The sequence below is a fragment of the Morone saxatilis genome, unplaced genomic scaffold (genome assembly GCF_004916995.1).
Source record: "Morone saxatilis isolate NCDOM2014 unplaced genomic scaffold, NCSU_SB_2.0 Contig16, whole genome shotgun sequence".
In the NCBI taxonomy this organism is placed as follows: Eukaryota; Metazoa; Chordata; class Actinopteri; family Moronidae; genus Morone; species Morone saxatilis.
The window spans coordinates 24,908,556-24,935,989 of record NW_023339718.1 but is presented as its reverse complement, the minus strand read 5'-3'; the positions used below and the strand labels follow the sequence as shown (position 1 = coordinate 24,935,989).

The 27,434-nt window shown below is 41.3% G+C and overlaps 1 protein-coding gene across 1 annotated transcript in view; it reads left to right on the top strand.

Annotated features, from left to right (window-relative positions):
* unc5db (unc-5 netrin receptor Db) overlaps window positions 1–27,434 on the top strand; it is a 192,004-nt gene that overhangs the window by 139,338 nt on the left and 25,232 nt on the right. The window contains exons 7-12 of the mRNA XM_035659245.1: window positions 2,261–2,425; window positions 3,909–3,941; window positions 6,186–6,371; window positions 10,188–10,550; window positions 16,485–16,569; window positions 25,572–25,743. Of these exons, the coding sequence (XP_035515138.1) occupies window positions 2,261–2,425; window positions 3,909–3,941; window positions 6,186–6,371; window positions 10,188–10,550; window positions 16,485–16,569; window positions 25,572–25,743 (1,004 nt within the window). The remainder of the gene's footprint in view (window positions 1–2,260; window positions 2,426–3,908; window positions 3,942–6,185; window positions 6,372–10,187; window positions 10,551–16,484; window positions 16,570–25,571; window positions 25,744–27,434) is intronic.

Below are 27,434 nucleotides of genomic sequence, written 5' to 3'. Positions count from 1 at the left end.
GATCATGGTAAACATTATATCTGCCTAAAGGACCAGTGTGTAGGATTTAGTGGCATCTGGTGGTTTTAGATTGCAACTAACTGAACACTGCTCGTGTCTGTTTCTGACAACCTGGAAATGAGAACGGGCTGCGAACGGTGTAGGAGAAACTACGGTGGCAGCAAAACAAGTAGAAGGGCCCCGATTTACAGTCAGTGTTTGGTTTTTCCCTTCTGGGCTGCTCTAGAAGTTCAACTAGGTGGTTCAACCTATTGTGACGTTACCCATTGGTTTGTGGAGTACCGTTTTGAAGCCTCGAGTTCTGCGTTTTGACCAAGGCATACCCTGCTTTATCATCTATTTTACTCTAAATTGGACCATCATTTACTAAATGAACATTGTGCTGTATGGAAGAAGACTGAAGATTGAGACCTTAAACTCATTAGGAAACCGTTTACTAAGTTTACTGAATTAAGTGAGAAGTAGGGTAATTTCTCAATATTATCAGCCTTTTTTTTTTGCAGCCCATGGAGCTCCCCCTGCTGGCCATTAGAAAGGAGGCAGGTTGAAGACACTAGCACGTTGGCATCACTTCACAGACCTAGAAGCTCTGTCCACTAATTATAAACTGTCAATGATCTGGTGACTAAGAAACTGGGCATGAGAATGCAGCAGCAGCAAAAGAAAAAGAATCTTTGGATTGTGAAAAGTATCCACAAAGTGCTAAAAGTGATTCAGAGTTTTGCAGTTGTTACAGTTTCTCAGACTGTATCTATTGTTTACCAGTAGGCAGATGAGCTCATTCAAAAGAATCACAGCAACAAGTCAGAGGGGAACTGTCAGGAGAAACAATATGCATACACTCACCAGCGACTGCGGTCAAACTCATAAGCACTCAGCATTCTCTCCGCATCGTACAAACACATCATTTGCATTTCTAGCTGAGGAGAAACCGCAAACAAATGTGGAGTGTAGGTAGGGACTATGGAACACCACAAAGGAAGATTACCTTCTCCACTGCCCACAGACTGTATTATGGGCACCACAACTGCTGCCAAAGAATCTGCAGGCGCCATATGGTCTCCCAATATTTGTTAAGCTAAGCATGATGAGTTCTTCCTTGATCAGATGACAGAGCAAGGCGGAGGAATCCCAGCTATTAGCATGCGCCAGGCTGTCTTGGTTTCATAGCCTTGCATCAAATCCCATTATATAAACAGGCCCAGGGGTTAATGGGGAGAAAATGTCTCTCAAGCTGTACCACCATTACCCTGTGTAGTGTGTGTCATACTGAATATGTGTGTGTGCCCACTAAGAAAACATTTAAATGTTTAATATGTGTAAATATAGCACCAAAATGGAATTTGAGACCGTGCCTGCAATTACATAAAAGATAATACAGATGTTCTTTGTTGAAATTAATCATAAATATCTTTAAACCGTTTGACAGTTTGGATGTAGCGTTCAAGATGGACCTCATGTCTGTGAGGAGGAAGAACATGAGTCAGAATATGTTTAGCTTTACTAACAACTCTTAAGTTGACTAATTGACAAGTTATATTCGTTTTTTAAATCATTATAGAAAGAGAAATGTAAAGAAAGAATTTGGCTGCTAGCTGTTTCCTCCTGCCTCCAGTCGTAGCCTGCTGAGCTAGGCTAACCAGCTGCGAGATAACTCAACTGTGTGGGCACACAACTTAACTAGTTATGTAGGTGGCATTTGTTTGTGGGTTGTCTCTGTGAAAATGGGTATAAGATAAAGGGGTAGCTGGCAGCATGCCATAGTCTTGATGCTTAAATCAAAGCTACAAGCTCAGTTCAAAAACTACGATTAGTTCAAAACATGGGATGCTGTGGCCATGGGAATAAAAACCTCACTGATGGCTCATTAGCTCGCCCAAAAAAAATGCATATTGTGGTACACACTAGGATACTGATATTGGTTATCATTTAATATGTTGTTAATACTGAATGTAAACTCATTAAAGGTCCAGTGTGTAAATTTAGGGAGGATCTATTGTACATAAAGGAATATAATAATTCTATGGGGTATTTCCATTAGTGTGTAATCCTGAAAATTTGAATCTTTGTGTTTTCATCACCTTAGAATGAACTGTTTTTGTCTACCGTGGTGACACTCTCTTTGGCTTGCCTTTTAACTTAGCTGCCACCTGCGTGCCTCAGATTCTTCTCGTCTTTCTGTTTGCCTTTTTGGTATGTGTGCAGACACATGTATATGTTAATGTCTTTGTCCGCATTTGTATATATCCTCATGTTGCAGTTGATGGAGGCTGGGACGAGTGGAGCGAATGGACCGTATGCAGCAGCCAGTGCGAGAGGCAGCGGAGTCGGGAATGCAACTCCCCAGCACCCAGACACCGAGGCAAGATGTGCGAGGGGAACAGCGAGGCCACTGAGAACTGCACAGATGGACTGTGTACCCAGAGTAAGGCCTTTCGCCCTGTTGGACATCATCATCATCATCATTGTCATCATTTTCCTATCATTATCATCATCATATATACGCTCACTGTAACATGGGAAATCACCACAAGCATGTTTGAACAGGAGGTGTGTGTTGGAAAAGTATCACACTGTGGATTGACACAGATGCCCAGTGCATGATAATGTCAGCGCTCTTCCTCCTGTGTGCTGCTCACTTGACATATTGTATGTCATTCTGAATCTGTCACAGGGTAGGAAGTGCAGACATTTACTCTTGAATGATGCTTGACGTTTGGAATGAAATGTCATTGCACTGTTTGGGTCATGCACATGCAATGACTTCAAAATTTCAATGATGACTACAGGATGGGGCTGAACGAAGCATTTTTATATCAAGACTGTGATTTAAAGGTACACAATTCTCAAATCACAAGATGCACGATTTTATTTGTAGCTTACATTAAAGGTGCTGTGAGTGAAATCGGCATTTTGGCTAGCTTCCTGTCCGTTCTTGCAGTCCCCTCCCTCTTCCCCACGTCGTCACACTGGTATTATGCTGCCTGCGCTTGAACATGCAGAGAGGACCGCCTCTTTGTGGAGTTCTCTCTCCTGATTGGATAAAGCTAGAACAGGATAACAGAAAATGCATTCTCTGGTTACTACGGAAAGGAGGGACTGGGAGACCCATGTTACTAACTAAACACTCTATACCAGCGATGGCTGTCAGAATGTGGAGCTATTTAATTTAACCAGAAAAATAAAGCTTACAGCAACTTTAATGTCTAAATGAACTGCATTGTTACACTTGGGAGTGAAAGTGACAAGTGTCTGGATCGTACTTAACAAATACTAATAGTCCGATTAATCTGTCTTAAATGAATAAATTTATTTACAAAAACACAAGAAAGCAAGAAATCGTCTCTCAGACCGGAAACGGCTCCCATCGTTGTCTTAAAGAAGCCAGCATGTCGTTCACGACACATCCCTATGTTGTTTATTACTATGTAGACCACCAATATAATGATTTTAATTTATAGAAAATTATCCCAATTTAAATCACAGTCCCGATACTGGTCAGAAAAAAAACACAAATTGTTCAGCCCTGTTAGAATGTTCTTCTGACTATGATGCTCATTTTGGTTTCCACAATATACGTTTGGAGAAAGTCAGGTAGAAGAGTGTGTGACTTCATTCCTCTTAAATAAATCAAACTTGTTTTTTGGACTCGTGTTGAGATTATTAGCCGACTCAGAGGTATTTCCGAGCCTTTGAGCAGTTTGCACCTCACCACCTTTATCTATGGTGCTATGAGGACAGTAATGATGCCTGCCTGGCCATTATCATATACTGTAACAGTCAGCAGAAGCTCTCTCTACTCAGGGTGTTGGATCTGAAACCAAACTTGCTAGTCACTTCACAGAGTCTCGGACTTTAATCACCACTTTCTCTCCTCTTTGTCTCATTCTATCTCTCTGTCTTTGCAGATCGAAAGCTGCTACATGACGTTAAACCTCAAAGTGAGTCTTCCTCTGTGAATTTCTTTCATCTTCAACTCCCCCTCCCACCTGCCACTAATATGCAGTGCCCTGAATTCTGGGGGCAAGATTTGATATATTCTAAGTTTAAAGTTAGCTAAAAAAGTTGTTTGCCTTCTCTCAGTAAATACTCTGGAAACTGAAACATCATGAATTACCACCCTTTAGTTCACTTTGATCTGGGCAACTCCTGGTTTAACCCAAGCAAGCGTTCATTATGCATTCATGTCATTATTCAGTGGCCGACTTTTATGACAACCGCGACATCACAGCTGTGTTTCTACTTTAAGCCAGGAGATATATTGGTTGTGACAAGTGAACATGTGCTATGTTGTGGAGGATTAATGGGTTGTAATCATTGCAAATGAGCTAATTCAACCAATTTACGGCGCTGTCCTCACATTCCTGTGGCGGCTTTCAATCACTTGTCGGAGTTTGCCCGACTAAGTGATTGTCAGGTGCTAGCTTGAGTGCTTTCATTAGCCTGCCACATTAGTGTAAAAGCCGTGCCTACTGCCTCTTTCTTCTTCGTTAGGCTTTAAGGAAAGCCTGAATGATTGAACGGGGAGTGCGTCAAGCTGGTATCTAGCAAGTGATCACCCTGGTAGGAATACTCTAAATTAATCTGCGTCTGATTGGTCCTCGGGACGACTGGCGACCACCAGTAAGAGCCGCATGGGCTCTGACTGCCTGCACTGCGAGATATCCATCATAGCCATTGGATATAGACCGGTGGGTCTAAAGGCAGTTAGGCTAATCACCCTCCATGTTAGCAGCTTGAGTGTGATATGTAACAGTTTAGAGTAACGGCTGGACATGTTCATTTATTCCTATCTGTGGTGCATAATGTAGCATAGAGAGATAAGACAGATGGTCTGCTCCATCTTACCACTTTCCATCCTTCTTGTTTCATTTCCATGCTGGAGACAGTGTAACACATTGTAGCTCTTGCCTGTGTTTGACCTTGAATGTCTACATAATAACAGTATTGTCTCCACTGCCCCCCCATCTCCTCCTGAAAGTTTCCAATTCTTTATTAATATAACAAAGACTACTCTCTTTTATGTGCAACATTTTCAAAAAATCCTTTTCACTTTTTTGGCAATGCTGCTTTCATCACAGTAAAAAAGAATAGACTCCTGTGCTGTACAAATCCTAGAAGAACACATTTACATACTGTACATTCTCAGTAAATTCTGACTGGGACCTCTATTTACATCAGTGGCAGAGAGAATCAGACGGATATTTCTAATTTCCCCAATTAATTAAAACTCAATACTCTCTCCATGGTTACCTGCCATCTTGATAAATTCACTATAATGTGAATAGCTACAGCATTAATTCCATCAGAACAGCCAGAGTCACAGCAGCCATTCCACCGGCAACAACTACAAGATACCATGAAGGAAATCAACACTCAACCACAATAATTTTCATGTTAAAAGTCTTGCAACCTCCCCTTTATAGATAGGCTTTTAATGTGAAAAATAATCAGGAAGTGTTGAATTTTGATGACAATACCTCAAAAGAGCTCTCCACTGATTCAGCATTGCACTATAACGTTGTCGGACTTGCATTCGGCAGTTTTTATTCCACACGTTTGTCTTTGTTGTCAAAACCTGGTGCCTACATTTCCCACAATGCAACTTGACTGGCAACAATTCAGTCAGAGTTTCGGGTGTGTTATGGTAGTACTGGCTAATGTAGCCTCGAGCCACTAGCCTCAAACAGAGATAAGGAGCATGCTGCAGAGCTCTGGTAAGCTCGGATCAACTCTACACCAAGCAACGATTGTGGGGCAGTTCATCAGATCTTCATAAGTAATCTCTTAAGGAAGTTCATTAGATTTTGCGCTGTCCTCTGTGCAGACACAAAAGACTTTCTACAACCCTCTCACATATGCAGTAATACTCCCCAAGACCTGTGAACAGACTTTGTTGTATAGAAGTTCTCTTTTAACAATGATCCGTTGTACAGCAAAGAAAAAATGACTGGTATTAATATGACTAATAATTGTATTGAATTAGTGCTGTGGAAATTGACGTTACACAAAATATTACCATTTTACAGCTGTTGTTAGGCTTCAGTGCTTTTGCTTACCTGGCCTTTATTAGCAACTGGCCTTTATTGGTTCATGCAAACTGCAACCCTGGTACTATTATATTATGGCTTTCATATGAGAATTTACGGTAGCTCTCTGTTTTTCGTGTGTCTCGTGTGCTTCAGGTATGGACAGCTCCAACGACGTAGCACTGTACTCAGGCCTGGGAGCCGGCATCATCGCCGTGGCAATCCTCGTAGTGGCTGTCATGCTGTACAGGAAGAACCACAGCGAGTATGGCGTGGACGTCATCGACTCCTCTGCGCTCGCTGGGGGTTTCCAGTCTTTCAATTTCAAGACCACTAGACAAGGTAAGAGAGAACGCCATCAACTCCACGTTGACACGCACCAACGACCACAAGGCCAAAAGGCGGTGTCATCAAAGACCTCTGCGACAGGGCCAACCCGGTGATTGATGGCATTTATTTGCATCAAGCAGCATGGCTTGCAGCATCCCTATCTGCTTAGGATTTATACCTCCATAATCAGTGAAAGGACCTGTCCTTCTATTTTGACAGACCTGCTCCTCTGTTATTGTGAAGCAGGAGATAATCAATCTCTGATAGAGACCGGCATCGCCCCACCCCTTCCCCACGGACCACACATTTGACTGTCAGGCAACCAATCTCCTCCATCAGATTACACTGGCCTAAACCACTGATGGATAAATGTGAGGGGTACGGAACAGTGAACATCAATTCAATTTTTGTTGTGCACAGCAATAACTTCTGTTGGTTATGTGACTGCGGCTGTCCTGGCCAGCCTCGCCACAGGCATTCATATTACTGTCACTGACACTTCTGGGTTAGCGCAAGTGATAGCCATCGTGGCGAGGGGCGATCCATCCTCGCCGCCGAGGTGACAGCGCCGTGAGAAGATCTGCCGGAGCCCACGCTGTGCCCTCCCCCCCTCCACTGGTCCCCCAAGGCCTGGGGAGTCGGTCGAGCCCCACCCCTCGTCACACGACAGACAGGGTGTGAGGAAAATGGGGGGCTACATCCAACAGGTCATCAATCCTATTTAAATAGGCCAGCTCTCCCCGCAGCCTGCCTGCTGTGCCCTCCACTGGCCACAATCACTCCTTCCATTTTCCTCTCTTTCAGCCTCATCCTTCCTCTTTTGGCCGTGGCTCCCCGTGAAATGTAGAACACTTCCTCACCCCAGTTTGTTTTGGAGGAAGTTGTCGAGGCATTTTATATAAGCCTACTTCTGCCGCGATTGCATTGGTAACATTTTACCCTCCTTTTCATAAACATAGGAAATTACACTTCCTCCAGGGGGGGAAACACCACTTAAAGTGTGTGTTTAATTGCAAATCAGTAGCTTTTTCATGCCTAATAATCACATGGGGAAAAAAACACCTTAAATTCTTAAAGAAGCTCCTAAATGCTTTCGGATGGCTCTCTGCTACCGGAGCGGCTGTAAGGCAGAGCGCTGAATGAGTCTTTGGACCTGACCCTGTCTCTCCACATTACTTCTCCTTCTGAGTGATTTTTAATCAGAGGCCCAATTCCAAACCTATCCCTCAAGGTATTCAACCTGAGGTACATTTCATTAACTTCTCTCATCTCACCACTGCCATTCCATTTTCGCCGCGCCATTCTTAAAGATGCACACTCAAGCGATAATCAGATCATTCTCCACTCAACCAGAGGGGAGAAAATTTCGCAGTGATCGAATGTCAGCTGCAGAGAGGTAATGTCCACTGGGCTGCAGCTCTGACCAAGAGCTGGAATACATACAGAGTTGCCTATAGGCTCCCTGTCACTGTTGGGCTGTTTAGAAATGAAAAATGCATATTTTCATATTTCATGGAACATTAACTTAGTGGCAATTATCTGAAAATGTTATTCTGTATCATATCTGCTCATGCTTTGTATCATTTGTAATGCTTGTGGAGCATGGTGACCTAGCGGATGAGAGTACATGAGCAATATCACAGATGTCACAGGTTCAATCCAAGCAACGATGTTAATACCGTATGCTGAAATGAAACCACACTTACTGTTTGGCTGAAATGACTGGTGGATGAATGGATTCGGTGATAAGCAGGAAACAATTACCAGACATTTTGAAGTTTAGAATCTGTCTAACGTAGCAGTGAATCATACGTTTATACAAGACAAAATAATGATTGTGACGCCATTGCATCAGTTTACTGATCGTGGTCTTTGTCGACCATGAAGTTTGTTGTTTTGTAGATCAATACTGATATTAGAGGGAAACATTCACAGATTACTGATATGCTGTCCGATGTAGTGAATGCTGGAATTAAAATAAAACTCTTCTTTGGTGATTGTGCACCGATACGACAATGCAAATGTACTCAGATGGATGCTTTTGTAAAAAAATAACTTTATTAGAGAATATTTCAGTTAAATATTTTTTAATAAGAGAAATAATTAAACATGTATATTGTCAACAAGTTCTACTTGACGTTGCTGAGAGCGGCTTCTTCTCTCACTCTGAGCTGTTTGCCACAGTATTAAATTACAGCGCACTCTGCTAGTGAGATTTAGCAGTGACACTAATATATTACCACAAGCTGTCTGTCCTTGTCAACGCATATCGGATAACATATATGCCAATACGATACCGATATGTCCACGATAGGCCAATATCGCCTGACCAATATATCAGGTGCTACTTATAAATAAAACATTAAATTAAATACACTACTGTAACAGCCTCTCAGTACATTGCAACACTTCCTGCTACTGCAATACAAGTGAACTCTATCACAGTGGTAGATTCATTGATCTGTACAATAGTAATGTAATAAGCATTGATACAAATCAAAATAAAGATGGCATTTTGTGTTCAAAAGTAGGAATTTGTCATTTTCGCTCTTTGCTTTAAGACTGAAACTCTCTAGGGAAAAGTGTAATAGACATAAAGATCAACTGATTCATCAAGGAAATAATCTGCAGATGAATCACTTATTAAAGATTGATTAGTTTCAGTCCTAGTCACTGTAATTTTATTAAATGTTTTTATTTGAATTGGAGAGGCAGTACAGTTGTGAATAGATTTCTGGTCATAATCCATGTCTTAATATGCAAAAAACTCTGTTGAGGAGGCAAAAACGACAGGAAAAGTTGGGTTTTGAAGAACAAGTCAAAACCAATACACCCCATAATGCTCATCACAAATCATGCCCCCGGTAATTAATGATTTCCCTAAAAATAAAACAACATTAGCCTCCTGCCTTGCAACAGGCAACAGCTGGGCAGCAAGGACTCAGTGACTTCGCCGTTATCTTGGCACAGCTCATCCAGGGGCACCGCACGCCTCAGTCTGCCAGATCGATGCGGCGCGCTCCTCGCTCCGTTTGGCAGCGTCGTCACATCTAATGGCCACAGATGAAGACCCCCCTCTGCAGTCTGTTGGGTCTATACTGGGAGCTGAAGGACTCCCCTCATTTACAGAGCAGTCACCTACACCCCTCCTGGCCCTCCCTCCTGTCCTTCAGGAGGACGACTCAGTGTCCAGAGGAGCTGACTCCAGCAGATGGATTATGGAGATCAAGCTGTGTGTGTGCTTGGTAATTAAATCTAACGCTCTGACCGTGGCTCCGAGCCCTGGACCTTCTGCCCAGGTTGTGCTCCCTTACCTCTGATGCACTGGTCGCCTGCCCGGACATGTTGTTTTAATTGGTGCTGGAGCTTCGCTGGTCAGCTGCAGGACATTTCAGTAGAAGGAGTCCAGAGATGTGGCTCTTAAACCGGGTTTAAACTAGAGTAATGCTACCTGAGGATACCCAGGAATTTGTATTCATTCTGGAGATTAAAGGTGAATTTAAGCTCAGATCAGTTTGTTTTTTGTAAAATAATGCAGTAGAATATTTCACTGTATTGTGGTGCAAACAGAAATCCCCTAGTAATATTTAATCAATGTGTATGTTTGAGTGGCACATTTTCTTTCATGTCTCTCCTGTCATGAAAAATGAAGAAATTCTTAAAATGTTGACCTTATTTAGCTGTATCTGGGACACCAGTGAATTTCATTATTCCATGGAAGTGCTGTTCAGGAAACGCAGTGGTTGGGCTTTGATTCATTAATTAAACGAGTTCCCCAATGTACACAAGGCTTTTAGGTGACTGTGTGCTATCTCTCCATCTCTGCAGGCAACCCGCTGCTCCTCAACTCCTCAATGCAGCCCGACTTAACAGTAGGACGGACGTACAGCACTCCCCTCTGCTTCCAGGACAGCGCCGACAAAGAGCTATTCGACCCCCTGCCCGACATCAAGGTCAAAGTTCAGAGCTCCTTTATGGTTTCGCTAGGTGTGGCCGAGCGCGCGGAATTCCACGCCAAAGCCCCCGCCGAGACCTTCCCTCGGGACCTGAGCCGGGACTACTGCAACACCGCAGACAGACGCAAGAAGGGCCTGCTCACTCTCAACGGGCCCTTCAGCGCCGGCAAAGAGCAGCTGAGGACCACTGGCGTATTCGGCCACCCTGGAGGCCGTCTGGTGGTGCCAAACACCGGTGAGTTTCACAGGCAGTCGATAAAAGCACAGACTGAGTTTGTTAGCAGAAAAATCACTGTCTCAATCTCTTCTTTTTTTGTTCAGCTCACACACCGTACACTTGGTCGCCATAATGAGAGGCTGCAGTAACTTCTCATTATAGCAACCACCATAAGCCAGCGATGTTTAGACACAACAAACATTTTCCACCAATTTTTCTCCACTTCGGTGCTGCTTGTTGTTGTCATAAACGGTCTGCTGTGTGTGCATCAAGCAAGTGCAGGCTTTCTTTGTTGGGTTTTGTTGGCACATAAAAAAGTGAACTTTTCTCAGCTCTAGGAGGGGGTACACAGATCCAGAGCAGGGGCGAGAATAGATCAGCATATTAATAGTGCTCACCAAAACATACAACACATGAATGTTTAACTTAAAGAGACATGTTGAGAGGACATAATCATTGAATAAAACAAGTCATACAATAAATAACATAAACAAAATAATATTAACCAGCATAATTCTACAGTGGCCCAGAATGGAAAACCCAAACACTGGCTGTAGATAGGGCATTTTGCATTTTTAATGAGTTTTGCGGCCAGCATAGTTCCTAATACACACTTACAGCTCTCATTCCCAGGTCATCAAATACACATGCGAGCAGTGTACAGTTAGATGCAATCTGCAACTTCACCACTAGACACCACTAAATCCTACATACTGGTCCTTTAAATACTATATCATATTTCCTCTGGTGTCTCCCAGGGTTCAGGATGCTCATGGCTTTATCTCCTAACAGTACAAGTCATTCAACCTGGTCTGGGGTTAGGGTTCCAGTTAATTTGCTGGCTATACCTTCTACCTAACTACTCTGCCTGTTCCTGAGCCTGTAGTTCAGGTGACTCATAAAGTGGCGACTCAATCAAAGTGACTTACTTTAAAGCTATTGAGTCTCCTAAAATGATAAAGTGGTTTTGTGCATTCCTGGAAAATATTAAAGCTCAGACAGCAGTGCAGGGCTCGGTTTCCCAAAAGGACCTTGAAGGTGTGTAGGTTTTTAGTATCATCTCGCGATCACAATTCATTTGCTTCACCCACCCTTTCCAAACACGATGGAAAACTATGGTGGCCATGAAACACAAAAAAATGTTTACAACCAGTGGTTTGGTTTGGTTTGTCCCTTCTGGGCTGCTGTAGAAACATGGCTCTAGATTGGGGCGTTTTCACATGATTTGTGGATTTTGTTGCACTAGATGCCACTTAATCCTACACACTGGACCTTTAAAGCAATAGATTTTTGAGGAAATATACTTATTTGCTCTCTACTGTCTGTACACTTAATGTAAATTGCAACCAGCTGCCGGTTAGCTTAGCTTAGCTTAAGACTGGAAACAGTTAAAAAAGTTACAAAATCCACCTAGCAGCATCTCTAATGCTCCGTGATTAAATGTTGTTTGTTTAATGTGTCAAATGACCTCCTTTTGGTCTGCTATAATGCAGAATCATCAATAATGTATGCTCCCCTTATTGTGTCCATATCTTATCCGTAACATAAATCATGCATGTATGTGCAACACACATATACAAGCCATAAATACATGTCAAAGTTAAAGAAATACATATGAATGCATACATACTGTATGAAAAATATCAAGTAAAAAAAATCGATTACAAAAGAAAATAATTTAAAAAAAAAAGCATCCTACCTCCTCGGGTCCAGTTTTGCAAACCTGCACCTTCAAAGCTCAGTACTGGAACCAACCCGTTACCTACAATTAGTCAAATCAGAATCCACCCCGACTCATTAAGATACCCAACCTGTGATTAAACGCACATTACACAAACTATTACGAAGCATAATTAACAGCAGGCTACCATCTACGTTGCTGCTCACTAAGCTGCTGCTGCTGCTGCTGCTGCATCCACACGGATTATAGCAAGTTGTGTTGTTGGGAAAGTGTCTGTCTGTTGGTTCAGCACCTGTGCTCCTGCTGCAGCTGGATGTTGTTTCCTCAGGGGCGATGTGCCAAGCTTGCAGCTTGCATAGTAACAATAATCCTGGTAGCTGATTAGGCTTGATAATAATTAGCTGATTTAGATGTTGCTTGCGCAATCATTTTTTGTTTCTGCCCACCCCCCCACATTTAGCTAATTTTTCCTGTGCCCTGTAAACTTCTATAAATATATTTTTTTAATCTATTACACAACTTTTTGTGTTAGAAGTTGATAAAAGATTTTAGCAACATGCATTTTTGCTGCACAGCAACTCAGCTTGTTAAAGTAAGTCACGTTCTTACTATATCACAACTAATAATACACCTACACACTCCTTAGACACCACATATTGTAAGCTGTTGCTAAGATCCATCAGTGCCGTTGCCAAGACAGGTAGCTGTTTGTTATTCCTCCACATCCTGCCTCTCTCGGGCAAACTGGGGTCAAACTGTCACCGTGTTCCGCCAACACAAACAGAGCGACTGGAGGAGTTTGCATGGACCGTTACAGTTGTCACCAGGTCAACAGTCCACGTGTACCCTTGCACTTACAGCCCCCCTCCTGCGCTCCTCGTGTACGTGGCGGTGGCCCTCGGCTGGCGTGGAGAGGTGGAGTGAAATCAGCCTCCTGTGGTCGTCTTTCAGGCTGAGGGTCTGAGTGAAGGGCCGCTGCCGTCAAGTGCAGCACTCACACGGCCTGTCTGCAGGGACCACTATTCATTAGACTGAATAGCCAGCCATACACAGCTCTTCACTGCAGATGACTGGAGCTTTCTCGTTACTGTAGTGACATGGAACCGAAATAGCAACATCCTTGCATCTGTACAGTTCAGTTGACTTTTAAATGCAGTCTTTAAAAGAGTGGAATAACTGCAAAAAGTATATTTCCTCACTCAACTTTAGTAGCATCCATGTAAAAGTGACATTTAAAAAGTTCAGCAGCAACTTATGCTTTCAAAAACAATTTCCCCGCAAAATCCACAGATTGCACTTTGAACATTACTAATTGTAACTACTTTCCTCCAAAGATAAAAATAGACCCTCCATAAAGGGCCAAGAGACTTAAGAAAGCACATACAAATGGACAAAATGCAAGCATGAGAAGAAAAGATCTTCACTAAAAACTTGCTATAATTACATAAAGCACAACAACAAATTAAGAAACACTCACCAATCTGGAAAAACATGTGCAGCCTGAAGAAACACACTACAAACAGAAAAACCAAGGCAAATATAAATACTGCAAGCCATTTCAATACCAACTGATGGCGTAAACCATTCACCAGTGATGCTGAATGTTTATGTTAGTTATAACATTGTGATTGTCAATATAACCTAGGATGAATATTTGCTAACTATTGTTTGTCAGATTTTAGTAAAACCCCAGAAACTTCTATTGTGTTTATGTTTCAGCATTACTGCTCGTGTTGTCTGTATGTGCAGTGCTTTTCTGTATGTCATGGTGGAAGAGGGGTTCTCCTGATCTGCACTTCTCTTCCGAATAGTTCCCATTTGGACCCAAAGTTGCAGTGTTTCTGAACCATTCATTTTACCTCCACTTACTATCTTATCATCACATTTTAGCTTGTAACTAATCATGGATGTAAACATGTGCTATGTGCATGAAAGTGACTCATAGCAGGCTGATATTGAAACAAAATATTATAAAATGTAATATTTCAGAGATTCCTATGCTTACCACAAGAGTCAGCTCATGTACCTTACCATAGTTTGACAGCCAGTGGTATAGACCTATAACATAATACAACTCCCAACAGAATTTCCAGAAAACGCACATCAACACACACATTTTTTTATGTGTGCCATAGAAACGGTTTACACAATCTAAGCGTTGCCTCAAGCATTCAAAATATTCGGTTTGGTGAGACAAAATGATCATAAACAGAACTTATTTTTACAAGAGAACTCCACAGGGTTCCTATAATGTGTGTACAGTTGTTTTTTTTCAGTGTATTCTTTTAAATGCATATTTTTTGTCAGAGTGCAGACGATATTTGCTTCTTTTGCTCGTTCTTCATGCTTCGTGCTGTTTGTTTTTTATTTGCTTGAACTGACCCTTTAAATAGTGCTACACTTTAAAGACGTGCTACACAAGAAATCCAGTTGTACTGTTGGCTGAGAATCTTCATATCTGTCTCTGCAGAGCAGCCGCCGCTAACATGTGACACAGAATGTTTATTTAATGAAAACAAACGAGTTAAAATGCACATTTCAAAGATGGCCGACGTCTCACAAATATGAAAAAATATTCACTTTCAACAGAGCTGACAAAACCAGCTTTATCTGTCATCTCCCACTCTGCTCCTCTATTTGTTAAAGCAGGGCTTTTATATTCTCTCCTCTCTTCAATGTGAATGCTTCACCATTCACACAGAAGCAGATGAATAGTGTCAGGCAACAGTGGTGGGGCAGTGTTGCTCCGCAGAAATCTCCACTTGCCTCTCAAAAGATGTTGCATAATCAAAAGTGTAGCGAGCGTTGCTGGTTCAGGAGATCAGAATAAATAGAACAGACAGTTTTCTTCTTCCAGATAGTGTCAGACAAACTGTGTTTACAACTTAATTCAAATCAAATATCGATTCATCCATCTATGTTGTGAACAGTACACATTTATTCCAGGCTGATCAGTCTGCAGATCCTGTCTTGTTTGGTAGTTCTTAAAGTACCAGTGAAAACTGTAGCGGCCACTCAAATGATGTTGGAAAAACAAGCTTTTTTGGACGGTTCATCCAGACTGTTGATCCAGTCATCTCCATATTCAGTGGAGATCCAGTCTCCCTTAATAAATTGTGTTTTAAAAAGTTTTGGTAGTCCTTATGGCTGGTCAGTTTTAGACATATTTGATGAAATGTTCCCTTGAGTGCAAAGCCTGATAGTGATGCAACTGGAGACAAATCAAAAGAGAATGAATCGGCTTTGAGTCAGGCCCAAATCTATAACGCCAGTCAGTGAGAAAACATCACTACTGCAGTGGGCCGATCACAATTCAGCAGACCATAGACACTCTTGTGTGTGTCCACTTCTCTTTAAACCTGCAGTATGTAGGGCACCAAGTGAGCCTGTGCAATTTCCTAATTAGACCACAAATCATTTAGATGTATTTCACAAGTGGGCTCTGAAACTGTGAGGGGTAGAACAGAAATGAATTGTAAATACACGCAAGACATCATTTTGTATCTTGGGAAACTGAGACTGAATGGGAAAAGATACCAGTGGATTACATTGTGAAACATATTTAACAAATTTAGCTGTTGTCTGATAAGAGGTAGGGAGGACGTTGAGGTTGATGTTCAAAGCTTGTGACTGTGACGTGGGAGGCTGCTGTTCACAGCCTGTTGTGTACCAACAGTCAATGTTGTTTTATTTTAACCACGACTATAAAAAAAGCAGTTTGCGTACCTACACTTAAGAAACCTTAACCATAAACTGAATGGAAACAGCAAATTTCAAAAGAGAAACATGGCTTCTGTCATTTAAAGATCCCCTCTAGACAGTTGGCTATCAACAGGTTGGTTATTTACAGACAACACTTGCTACCTGGTGACCAATCAACCTTAATTTGTCAAGGTATTAGAACGCACAGGTTCAGGCAAGGCAAAATAATTACTTGACATGTCTAATAATGCTTGTTTAATATGAAAGAAAAGAGTCATGGCTGTGTTGTCATGCTGTGTGTTCAAAATGATCAGTGTTTGCATGGGCCATGATATGTGTTTTTTATAGTTTTTCTATTTCTGCTAAAAGTCATATTTGAACATTTTGTTTTGACACCTAAGTTTGGTTCACCTTATTTTTTTCAAATGCCACAGTTCAACCAAGTAAAACAAAGCTCATACATATTCCCGTAACCCCTGCATGTACGACATGCTGTAAGCCCTTATTTTGCCCTACACTGTCAGGCGACTGGAGATGTTGATGTTGACGCATTTGTGTGTGTTTTCCAGGGGTCAGCCTGCTGGTGCCTCATGGAGCCGTGGCTGAAAATATGTCCTGGGAGATGTACATGGTGATCAATCAGGGAGAGGCAAGGTGAGGCCAGAGTTTACCCAAATATCATTTCAAGCATCTATTGTCTGTCAGTGTCCCTCTATCTTATCATCCATCTCCCCTGACTCTCCATCCCCTGTCCTCACCGTCCTGGTTCTCTCTAATTATTTACCACCCTCTGTTACTTCCATCACAGCCGCAGCGTTAAGTCAGTAGCCGTTTGATAGGACCTTCACTTCTCGAGACTCTGTTGTCTTACTGAAGCAGATTATAGAGTTGCAAGTTTAATGCGCTCTATAATTGGTGGCTTAATTACAGCAGTATTAGATTCAAGCACGCTGATATCAAAGAAATATGTTTTCTTACTGTTTATTGTCTGAGCTGAGTTCAGCTTAATGAGCTTTTGTTATTTATTATCATGCCTACTTCACTCATTCTTTCCTCCAAGTATGACATTAAAAGATTTTCAAGCTTTAAAAGATAAATGAGAGGATTTATTGTCACTAGATTTAAAGACTATAATAGGAAGGCAGGCCAATCTGAACATACTGGTATAGTATGAAAGTAAATGAGTTATGTCTATGTCATTGATTTCCTTTCAAACCATTAGCCGCAGTGCTTTAGTGCTGATCCATTTATAGTTAATTAATTAGTATATGTAATCAAAACATTTTATTTTTTATAATAATATTGTAATATTTATTTATTAGTATTCATAGCAATTATATGATATGAATAAGTTTAGTTTGTGTTTGGACTAAGCTGGACGGATTTCTTAATTAGCTACAAAGAGTACATACACATATATTATACATATTCACACATATTCTGTGTAGACAGTATGCTGAGGCAATAGGGCTGTGTATTCTGGCGATACAATATGTATCATGATACAGGGGTTACAATTCAATATATTGCGATACTGAAGTAAAATACTTCAGTTTACATTTACAACTACTGTAGTGGTTGGGGGTTTAAGCACTACAATCAATTCAGTGTTAATCTGTGTTGTTGCCGGTACACTGTTACATAGCTGTATTCTTCAAGTGTGTCCACAGCTCTGGGAAGGTCAGTCCAGAATAGACTAACCAATAGCCAATAGAGAGGCCTTATATGTGACTCTCTATATGCTCTTTATAAACCCAGTTGTGCTGTGTCATTCAATTGTTAATATGTTTGCCATAAATGATGAGAACATTGAAGACATCCCACACAGCATTTCTAATTATGTTTGAGGTTTTATTCAAATACTAAAGGATAAGGCTGGTGTTATACTACATTCCCAACAATAAATAAACTAACATTGGCTGTCTCCCACTACTGTGTGTGGGCATTGTAGTTTCTAGCAAATGTTACTCAAACAGAAGGAAATAGTGCATTTGTTGGGGACTACTTTCAGCCCTGGATCAATACACATTTGCAATACACATTAATTATAGGCATTTTCAATGCATTCATCATCATTCTTGGCCCTAAAACAAACAAAAATAATGTATTTGTGGGCAGTGGTTCATACAGAGGGTAGATGTGTGACCCTCCCTATGGCCATCCACACATTTCTGTGTGTTTAGCGGCAGGCTGTGTGACAGATGGGCCCAGCAAGCACAGCAGCCTATCTTCCCACTCTCTATAGGAGTCCTCTAGATGTCACGATATGGGTGTTCATTTTCCAGAAGCCCCTCACAGGTGGTAGTCTGGGCTTTGATGTCCCAGCTGCTGTGGAGAAACTCAAGTTCATGTTGCGCGACCCCAGGGGCTTTGCAATAGAGTCCTTCATTTAGCCAACGGACTCATTGGAAGTAAAGTCAAACCCCCAATCCTCCAATCTCTTTTTCGTCCCCGCCACTCTGCCGAGAGTCAATATGTAGTTATGTACTCCACTCGGTGTCAACAATGTGGCGCTCTGGGAGAGAGTCACGACCTGGGAAGCTTGTTTAAACGATGATGAATGCAGTGATGAATGGAGCGTGCTGCACTGACAGACATGCACGGCGGAATAGAAGGCGCAGACGTCTCCTGAGGCCTTTCATCTCAGCAGTGCAAGCATTATGTATTCTGATCACAGCTAGGTAATGACCCTTGGATGGACTGAGCTTCTCTCCAGGGGGGTTTTGCACGCTCTTCCCCGCGGAGAGCCACAAGGGTTTTGAGTTTCCTCTGAAGTGTCAGTTTATTCTCACACCCTCTCTGCTCTAACAAAGTCACAAAAGAAAAAAGACCCCACAAAATGCACACATTAACGGTAAAAATGACAGGGCTGTGGATCGTCTTGACTGAAATAATAAGGCGCAAACAGCGCCTGTAAGGACAGAGAGTCTTTGTTAAACTCCATTTTCCCTTTAAAAGAGTTATGATACGTTTTGACGTTGTTTTTGACTGACCTCAAAGAATGCAGAGCAGCAATACTTTGTGGTCACATATGCTCTACAGTACACAGAGACCCATTGATCTCTAGTTTCTGCAGCAAATCCTCTTTAGGCAGTATTGTTGAAATGTATCTGTAATCCATGATGCCTTTATCAATCTTTACAAGAAGGTCTAGAGCTGCTTTTATCTTCTGTTATAGATTTGTACCTGCCAGCATAAAGCGTTTGGTTTTCCCACTGGTTTATCCACCTTTGAAACACTTCAAAATATTTCAGGCTCCAACCTGACAGTATTTGGTTTGGACAACGGAGGTGCTTTTCAATTGCTTATTTTTTCCGCCGCTCTGTGTGAGCAGAGAGATGTTTACTGTAGACACCCATATTTCTCCCTGTGGTCTGTTGTGCTTGTCATCTCGCCAGCTGTCAATCACTGTCTACATCCTGGCAGGCCGGGGGGACATGCAGAGAATTGTATCCTTTCTTTTCCTCTGCAGCGTCCGGACCCAATCCCTGTCCAACCTACTTTTCCACACCCCGATAGAGTCCCATTAAAGCTTCATTTTAAAAAGAAGAGTGTGGTTTGAGCTTTTCAAAGGCTCATCTAAATCTTTTTGAAGGTGTGGTTTTGCTTAGGTCAGACATATTTCCCTCTGAGGTTTTATGAGTGCTTTGTATTGTAAGATAAATCCCTCAACCTACTGAGGCAGAAACAGCCTTTGTCCTGGTAGGAAAAGAGCTTTTAATGATGAAACTAGTTTCCATATGTGTGCTTTATGAAAGGGGCCCGGTTGAACATTTGGGACATAGCACTGTTATTTATTGTCGTCTAGACGCTCCCGGTCCAAGTTTTATTTAATAAATCAGAAAAATTCTCAGAACTCAAAGTGCATTGAAGCTCTATGGAGTGTGAGGGCTGAAATGATAATCTAATATACACGGTTGTCAGGAGAAGTGCACCAGTGCGTAGGTGTGACATGGCTTCCTGTTCGCATGCCTGGCCCTCCAGTCAGAGTCCAGGCTGCCCACAGTGGCTGACCCAGCTGATCTGTTTTCCTGGAAGTGGCAGCTCCTGCTCTAAGCCATCAGCTCTCATGGTCCACAGATCTCACAGCACAGATCTCTGGACAGTCACACAGTGTTCATGGTTTCGGTCCAGAGCGCACAACTCCATGTCCCCACCAAGGTGACATCACATTTTAGAAATAAGAGCTGTCAAACTTCAAACTGAGGTCCATCTTAATCCAAGATGTTTGACCGCTCTAGAGGTTGGACAGGTCATCTATCCATTTACAGTATGTCTCCGACATTCCCCCTACTTGTCTGTTATGCTGTCTGGCTCATGTGATGTAACATTGTTTTAGGATCCCCGTGTTTGCACTGGCACTTATTGTGTACATGTTTCTATGTAAATAACTGAAATGTAATATCCAGCTAGTCAAACTTGCTCAAAAGCAGTCATGTTCATAATGTTACTATAGATTTGTATTTACTAGTGCTGGGTATTGGGAAAAATCTGGCAACACAATACATATCATGATACAGAGGTATTAATATATTGCGATATATTATATTTTCTTTCATTAATCTAATTGTAGAAAAACTGTCATAGATTAAAGAATTAAAAAAAGTTTAGCAGATTGTTATACAATCAGAGCAGTGGGATCTGCATTTCTATTTATCACAGTCCCTGTACCATCCAACATCACAGCCCTCAGTTTACAACACTGCTATATAGAGGTTGAGGGTTTAAACACAAAAACCGAAAGAGTGTTTTTGAGAATCAATACAGTATCACAAAACCAAAACTGCAATACTGTAGTGCATCGATATTTCTTTACACCCTTAGCATTTACTGTTATCATATTATTACTGAATTATTCAAACTCTGTGAAAGAGAGCTGAACACTCACAAGTTTACACATACTGTAAATTCTGACCTTATTTAACTCATGCATAAAGAATCTTTAATGTGAAAAAGGCTTCTGTTAGAAAAATGCCTTTATTTGTAATGTACCCTGTTTTAATATGTATATGTTATTATATTTTCCTGTCTACCGCACTGCTCCCATTTACTTTTCTGTTGATGATGATGATTCATGCACACTATTATATATATTATTATATTGTTTAATTAACAGTAGCTTGACAGCAATGGAAGACATGACAAAGTAGGAGCAAATCGAAAAATGTCTGTAAATAAAAACAGGCTTAGAGCAGATTATTATTGGGTGGGTAATTTCTCTGCTGTCATTTGTGTTACCACATTTTAATTATGTGTTAACACTGATACATACACCTGTATTTTGTGATAATTATAAATGGTGATATAAATGTCATAGATACAATCAACAATGTTTTATTTAAACAGCAGAGAATTGTTAAATGTCCTTGTACTTCGAAACACAACAGTATATCTCTGACGATATATCCATGTACTACTAACAATTATTACATCAGGGTAATATTAAACATAAGCTTTTAATTTGTAATGCCAAAGGTTTACATTTAGGATTGATGGTGATGCTAGGGAACAGTTCATAGGGCATCCAGAATTGAAAAAAAGCATCCTTAAGGAAGAGCAAATGTGCTTATTAAATTTTAAATTTTGTGTGGCCTAACAGTGGTGCTAGAGGAAAGGCACCAAGATCATTAGGAATCATCCTCTGAGGACCACAGATAAAATTCCCTGAAAATCTGGATAGTCGTTGAGATGTCTCGCGTTTAAATACAGTGTAAATGGTTGGGCCGACTGCCCAGTATTGATTGACATTGCAATCCCTAAGGCCCTACCACAAAATATACCAAATCTTCAAAATAAAACCTGTGTTAATGTCACATTTAAAGGTTTTATTCCTTTATGTTGTGGGTAATAACACCTATAAAAAGGAATAGAGATTAAACTGGACATTGATTTTCAGTGTGGTCATCATCTTTTCCATTTCCTGTTGAAATAGATCCATGACTCACCTGGAATCCACACACAGACACACACAAACACATACATCTTTGTCCTTTATTGACTTTATCAAAACAAGAAGTGAACAATTGATTGTGAGGCATTCAGGTTCTTCACAGCAGTGAGCCTGAAAGGTTACAACGACAAGTTGAGTATACAGTGCATATACCACAATATGTATCCATTGAATATTGTATTCTAGTCAGGATGGAAAAGCCTTCGAAACAGCAGTTAAAGCACAAGACATTAAACTTCTACATACTGTCCATGGCTAAAAACCACACATTATTGTGATCATTATTAATAGTGGTGGTGGTATTAAATATATAATCACAACCCTAACAGCCCTAACAGTAACTGGTAACTTTTTTTTTTTTGATATGAGTCAAGAATCACTGTCTGCAGTACAAAAGCAAGAAACATACACAATGGTACAACTTGGCAAAGTATAGGGTTAGGGTTGGCACACAAACCACTGTTTGTGTGCCAACTGGACAAGTGCTTCAAGCATTTATTCAACTTGTTCAGTGATTTTGAACGTTATTTTTAGTTATCTGAATAGCACTCTTGATGATAAGTGACCAAATGGCATGGTGAGTTGTTTCAAGTGATTAGCCTTGTTGCTTACACTCATTTTCCATGTCAAATGTAGTACACCAAGGTCCGGGACTAGAGATGAAGTGGCATCAAAGTTAGTGGAATAGTCATTATGATGGTATTATAAATCAAGGCACAGTGCCTTGCGATGTTTTTTTAAACAGCTCGGTGATTAGGTTAAGTTACTGTAAATGTTTTACAGAGCTGTTCTTTCAATCAAGTAACTTTGCTGGTCCTTGATTACTGAAGTTGTTTTGATGAATGCTTTTGCTTTGCAGTTCAGTTAAGGCCGTTATGAATGATCAAAGCCGAGAGAACTGAAACTGTCTCTGCTGGATATCGCGACGCACAAAGCTTCACCTCTAGATGCCTGTTTGATTTATGTATCCATGCACCACATAAGGTGTCTGCGTCAACTTAAAAATGGACAAAAGCACAGTGGGACAAACAGGTGGGAGACTACAAGCAAATAAAGGTGAAGCTAATGGAGCGTGCTAATGTGGGCATTTATTAAGTCCGCCATCTCCTCTGCTGGCCCAATCTGCCACTTTGCACGGCTCCCCGGGTCCATCAGGAGTGAGTCATCGCTCACTTTAAATAATGTACCTCGTCTAGGGGCTCAAGAAGCTGCCGTATAGAGCCCTTCATCGTGATGACAAGTGGAACTGAGAAGAGTTCATGCTAGCCTCAGCCGGCTGCTTTACGGTTGCCGGACTCTTGGGCCCCGAGCTGCAGGCTGCTTAAAGAGCAGGTAATCTGCTCCTTGCCTACACTTTACATTAAATGTGTGATCAGGCTCAGGGCTGTTGGCTGAGGGATCGAGAGCTCTCTCCAGACCAGTCAAGAGCAGTGTTGACATAAGAGAAAAAGTGATTGTGAGCGAAGAGACACAGCGAAGAGGGTGAGGTGGTTGTGCAATGAGATGGTACCTGCAAGGTCTGATAGCAAGAGACAATGGGTCAGATGTTAAGGCAGTAATTGGAAAGTCTGGAGTGGATGTCAGCAGCCAGAAAGAGCATGAAGCAGCTTTTAATTTAGAGTGGTTTTAAGACCGGGGTCCAGGTAACAACAGGGCTCCTTGAGTAGGTTTTAAGGGTTCACCACAAAAGGAGGAATGGAATATTTAAATTTTTGTCACATTTTATGGAAGTTGGGACAACAAGGCAAGAAATAGGTTATCTGTTTTTATTGATTTTAACTTATAGTGATCCTAGTTTAATCACTGATTGACTGTAATCTTGAAAACTTAAAAAAACATTTAAAAAAATTAAGAAGAGATTCCTTTAGACAAAATCCTCTCAAATTGGGGGTCCTTGGTGTAATGTGCATCTCTTGTGGGGGTCCTTGAAATGAAAAGGTTTGGGAACCCTTGAGAAAAGCTAATGTAATGTCTACTGCTATATCAAGTCCACTCTTTCTGTTCTTCCTTTCTAAAGAAGGAGAAATTAATTATCTGTACTGAATACTCGCTTCAGCCAAGTACTAAATAATGTATTTAAACTACTGTGGGAATGTGGCAACATCACTAAATAGACATTCGACAAGAAACATAAGCGGTCAGACGAACTTCGGTTATAAACCAACCTCCAAACTAAAAGAAAAAGACGATAAGAGCTTAAATTCTTACCCCACATCGCTATGTTAGATGTTATTGTGTCATTTATGTTGGATTAAGTGGTTTAGATGATCATGCTGAACTGTTTACTGTCTGATCATCTGACCGCTCATCTTTATTTTCCCTTTGAACTTTAGTAGAAATGTAGCTCTGTTTGCAGATCTCACCAATGTCGTAATGGGTACAGTGTTATCATAATAGAAATAATGGTCAAAAATACAAAGACCCAAGTTGTAATAAACTAAAATTGCTCTTTTACATGCAGCATCTCTTTAACAGCAGATTGGGCTGAATCCTACACTAATCCGCTACTACACCATTAGGCATTCCTCTTCATTCTCTACCTGTTAGTTTTAAGTCATTGTGTATTTTACGCTAACGCTGCTGCTCCCATGACGTCCATAGATCACTTCTCATTCAAAGCAGGAAATCCTAACAAATCAACACTCTCAGATCTCTGATCTGTGATGACTGATGTGAGCTTAGAGAGCTTTGTTGAGGCGTTGATCTCCTCTGTCATGATCCCGCCTGCCCTTTTTTTTCGAAAAACCAACCACCGCTGCTGCTGCCACCATCCACTGGCGAGACCTGTTTGTTGTAAGCCGCTTTTAATGAGTGTACTCCAACTCACCGGCAAATCACAGTGACTTTTTCACCTGCGCTGGAACAAATTCGAGCAGCCTGGCTGTGTAGAAATAACTTGAACTTGAGGAGTCAACATGCGTTCTAAATGCAGCACCAGCTCATATAATGGCTCTGAGATAATAAATAGAAACTGTTATATGGAGTCATTTAAAGATAACAGCCTACAATCTTAATGATTACAGCAAGAAATATGCTGCCATTTACAACACTGGGCACAATGTGGCTGATCTCTTTCACCTTTTTTTTAATGAGAGGTTTATTTTTATCACAGGTTATGGATCATGTAAGTGAGATTCAAAAAACCTCTTCTTAATCTTACAGTGTGATGTTTGACACTAGAAGGATGTTTTCACATTTATCTGTAGTCTATATGTCTATAGTTTGGAAGTCAGTCCTGGTCCAGTATGCAACTTGTACAGTGTGATGTAGAAACTTGAAGCCACCAGTGCACATCCACTGAGAATGGACTACAGTGATCTTGTGTCCAGCGCAAAACTTTAGAACATGACACATTTGCACTGTTCATAGAGTAGAAGAGTAGGGACTTTTTAAAGATTTTAATGTGGCATGTTTGCAGAACCAAAACATATCAGACACACCATTATGTTCCAAGTACATATTGTATATATATATTGTCTGGAGGGGATCTTTAATAACTAAGAGTAGAGTAGTGCAGGATGCTCAATATCAATAGCAATTCCCAACGCATTTATGATCCTGCAAAGCACTTCTCAGTCATTCTGCTGATGCGTCACCAAATGTAAGCACAGGCTGTGTCTTTCCTCTGCAGGAACACAGCTTCTGTTTATGTATCTTTTACAATGTGCCTCATTCTGTGTACCCGTGTGTGTCACTGTGTGTTTAGTGTCCAAACACTGGAAGGCTGTGAAATCCTCCTGGGCCCAGAGGTGACGTACGGCCCTCCAGGTCTGGACCTCTTCTGCCCAGTGGCCATGACCATCGCTCACTGCGCCGAGGTGGACACAGAGAACTGGAACATCCAGCTCAAGAGGAAAACCCAGGACAGCAAATGGGAGGTGAGAGCTGCAGGCCCACACCTGTCACGTACAGTACAGCCCATCAAGATCTTGGTCTGGCCCAAACTTGGCGCTCGGCTCTCCTCGGTTGTCTATTTCCTCAATGGCTTTATTGTTTGTTTTTTTTGTAGCTAAATGTCAACAGGAATAAATGCTGGGTAAACCCACCAAACTTCAGCTTCCACCCCCCCCCCCCCCCCNNCCCTGCACTGTAAATGATATTGACGTGCAGATGCATTGATTTTGTAGACAGAGTTAACACCAGAAAAGATAAAGATTTTCTAAAAATAAAAAGTAGACATACTATTGAGGTCTTGCAGTGATGTCACCATATTGAAGGCTGCAATCAATGCGCTGTGTCCATGAATAACAGTGGCTAATTCACTGCTTTTACATGAATCAGTATTAAAATGTTCCACCAACTCTCCACCTGTCTCACTTCTGAAATACAGTTGTTTGAGGAAGGCAATTACGTGTGTGTTCATTTGACTACCATCCTGCTTAAAAATAGCATGTTTTTCCATGTAACTCCAGCTGCAACATCTGGATCTAGAAAGCTAGTGACAAAAGCAAAAGTAAGAAAGACTAACTAAATAAATCCAACACTAAGCTGATGTGTCTGCACATCATAATAATACCTTTATGCTTTCCATTGAGTTCAGGTTCAACCCACTTGAGACCCATCTGTTCCTTAATTAGATAATGCAGCTATGGCACATATCTCAACCGGCTGCAGGCTTATTTTGTTGTAAACTTTTAAACTGCACTGATGTATGTTTTGCACATAAAAATGGGTGAAATGACTGTATATTGTGAAAAGGATCGCTAATTAAGATAATTAACATCCAACTTTGTAGCTTTGTAAGCTTTTCAGCGTAACTTTTGAAAGTCATCATTTATAGAATGTAAAGTCTCCCAACTTCAAGCAACTTTAGCCAAAACAATACTCTGTTCTTCATTTAAACCTCCGCCATAGCATGTTAAAGTGCTGATATCCATAATAGGGCTGTATCAAATGTCATCGAAGGACGAATTGCCAGATCTTGTGTAAAGGCTTCCGCTGTGTGGGTTGCTCAGGTTCCCTCATCACACAGACCCTTGACACAGACAAGCATAGAAGACAGTGATGGAGACACATATATATGTAAATGATTATTTGGTGTGAAACTAGCTACCATCAGACATCAAATGCTAGCAGAACAGAGCATAGCTTACAGTATTTTCTCCCTATTTTGTCTGCATGGCAGCAATAACATCAACTGAAAGACCTCAATATCAACACTGGATGTCATTTAAGACCAAGATTGGTTGATATTTACCTGGTTGTTTCCACCCATCAATGGAGGACAGTGAGTTTTGTAAATGGACGTTAAAGTTATGTTCCTTGACATAAGATGCCATGGGTTGTTGACTCTGTTTTATCCCTCTGTTCGCTGACCTTTATAAAAACTCCAGTTAGTCAGCGTGACGTGCGACTGGTGAATTATGTGTGAGCCCGTACTGTCGGGGCTTTGTGGGTGAGCTCATTGATCTGGCCTTATGCTCTCTGTGGGTCCAGAGGGTGACATAAGGCCACAGGAAGGTAGTGCCGAAGGTCTGACAGGAGGAAAATAAAGAAACAATTACAGCGTGTAATGGCCAGGAAGAGGCATGGCTGCTGTCACTCTGTGGGGGGTATCAGGGGGGTGGGG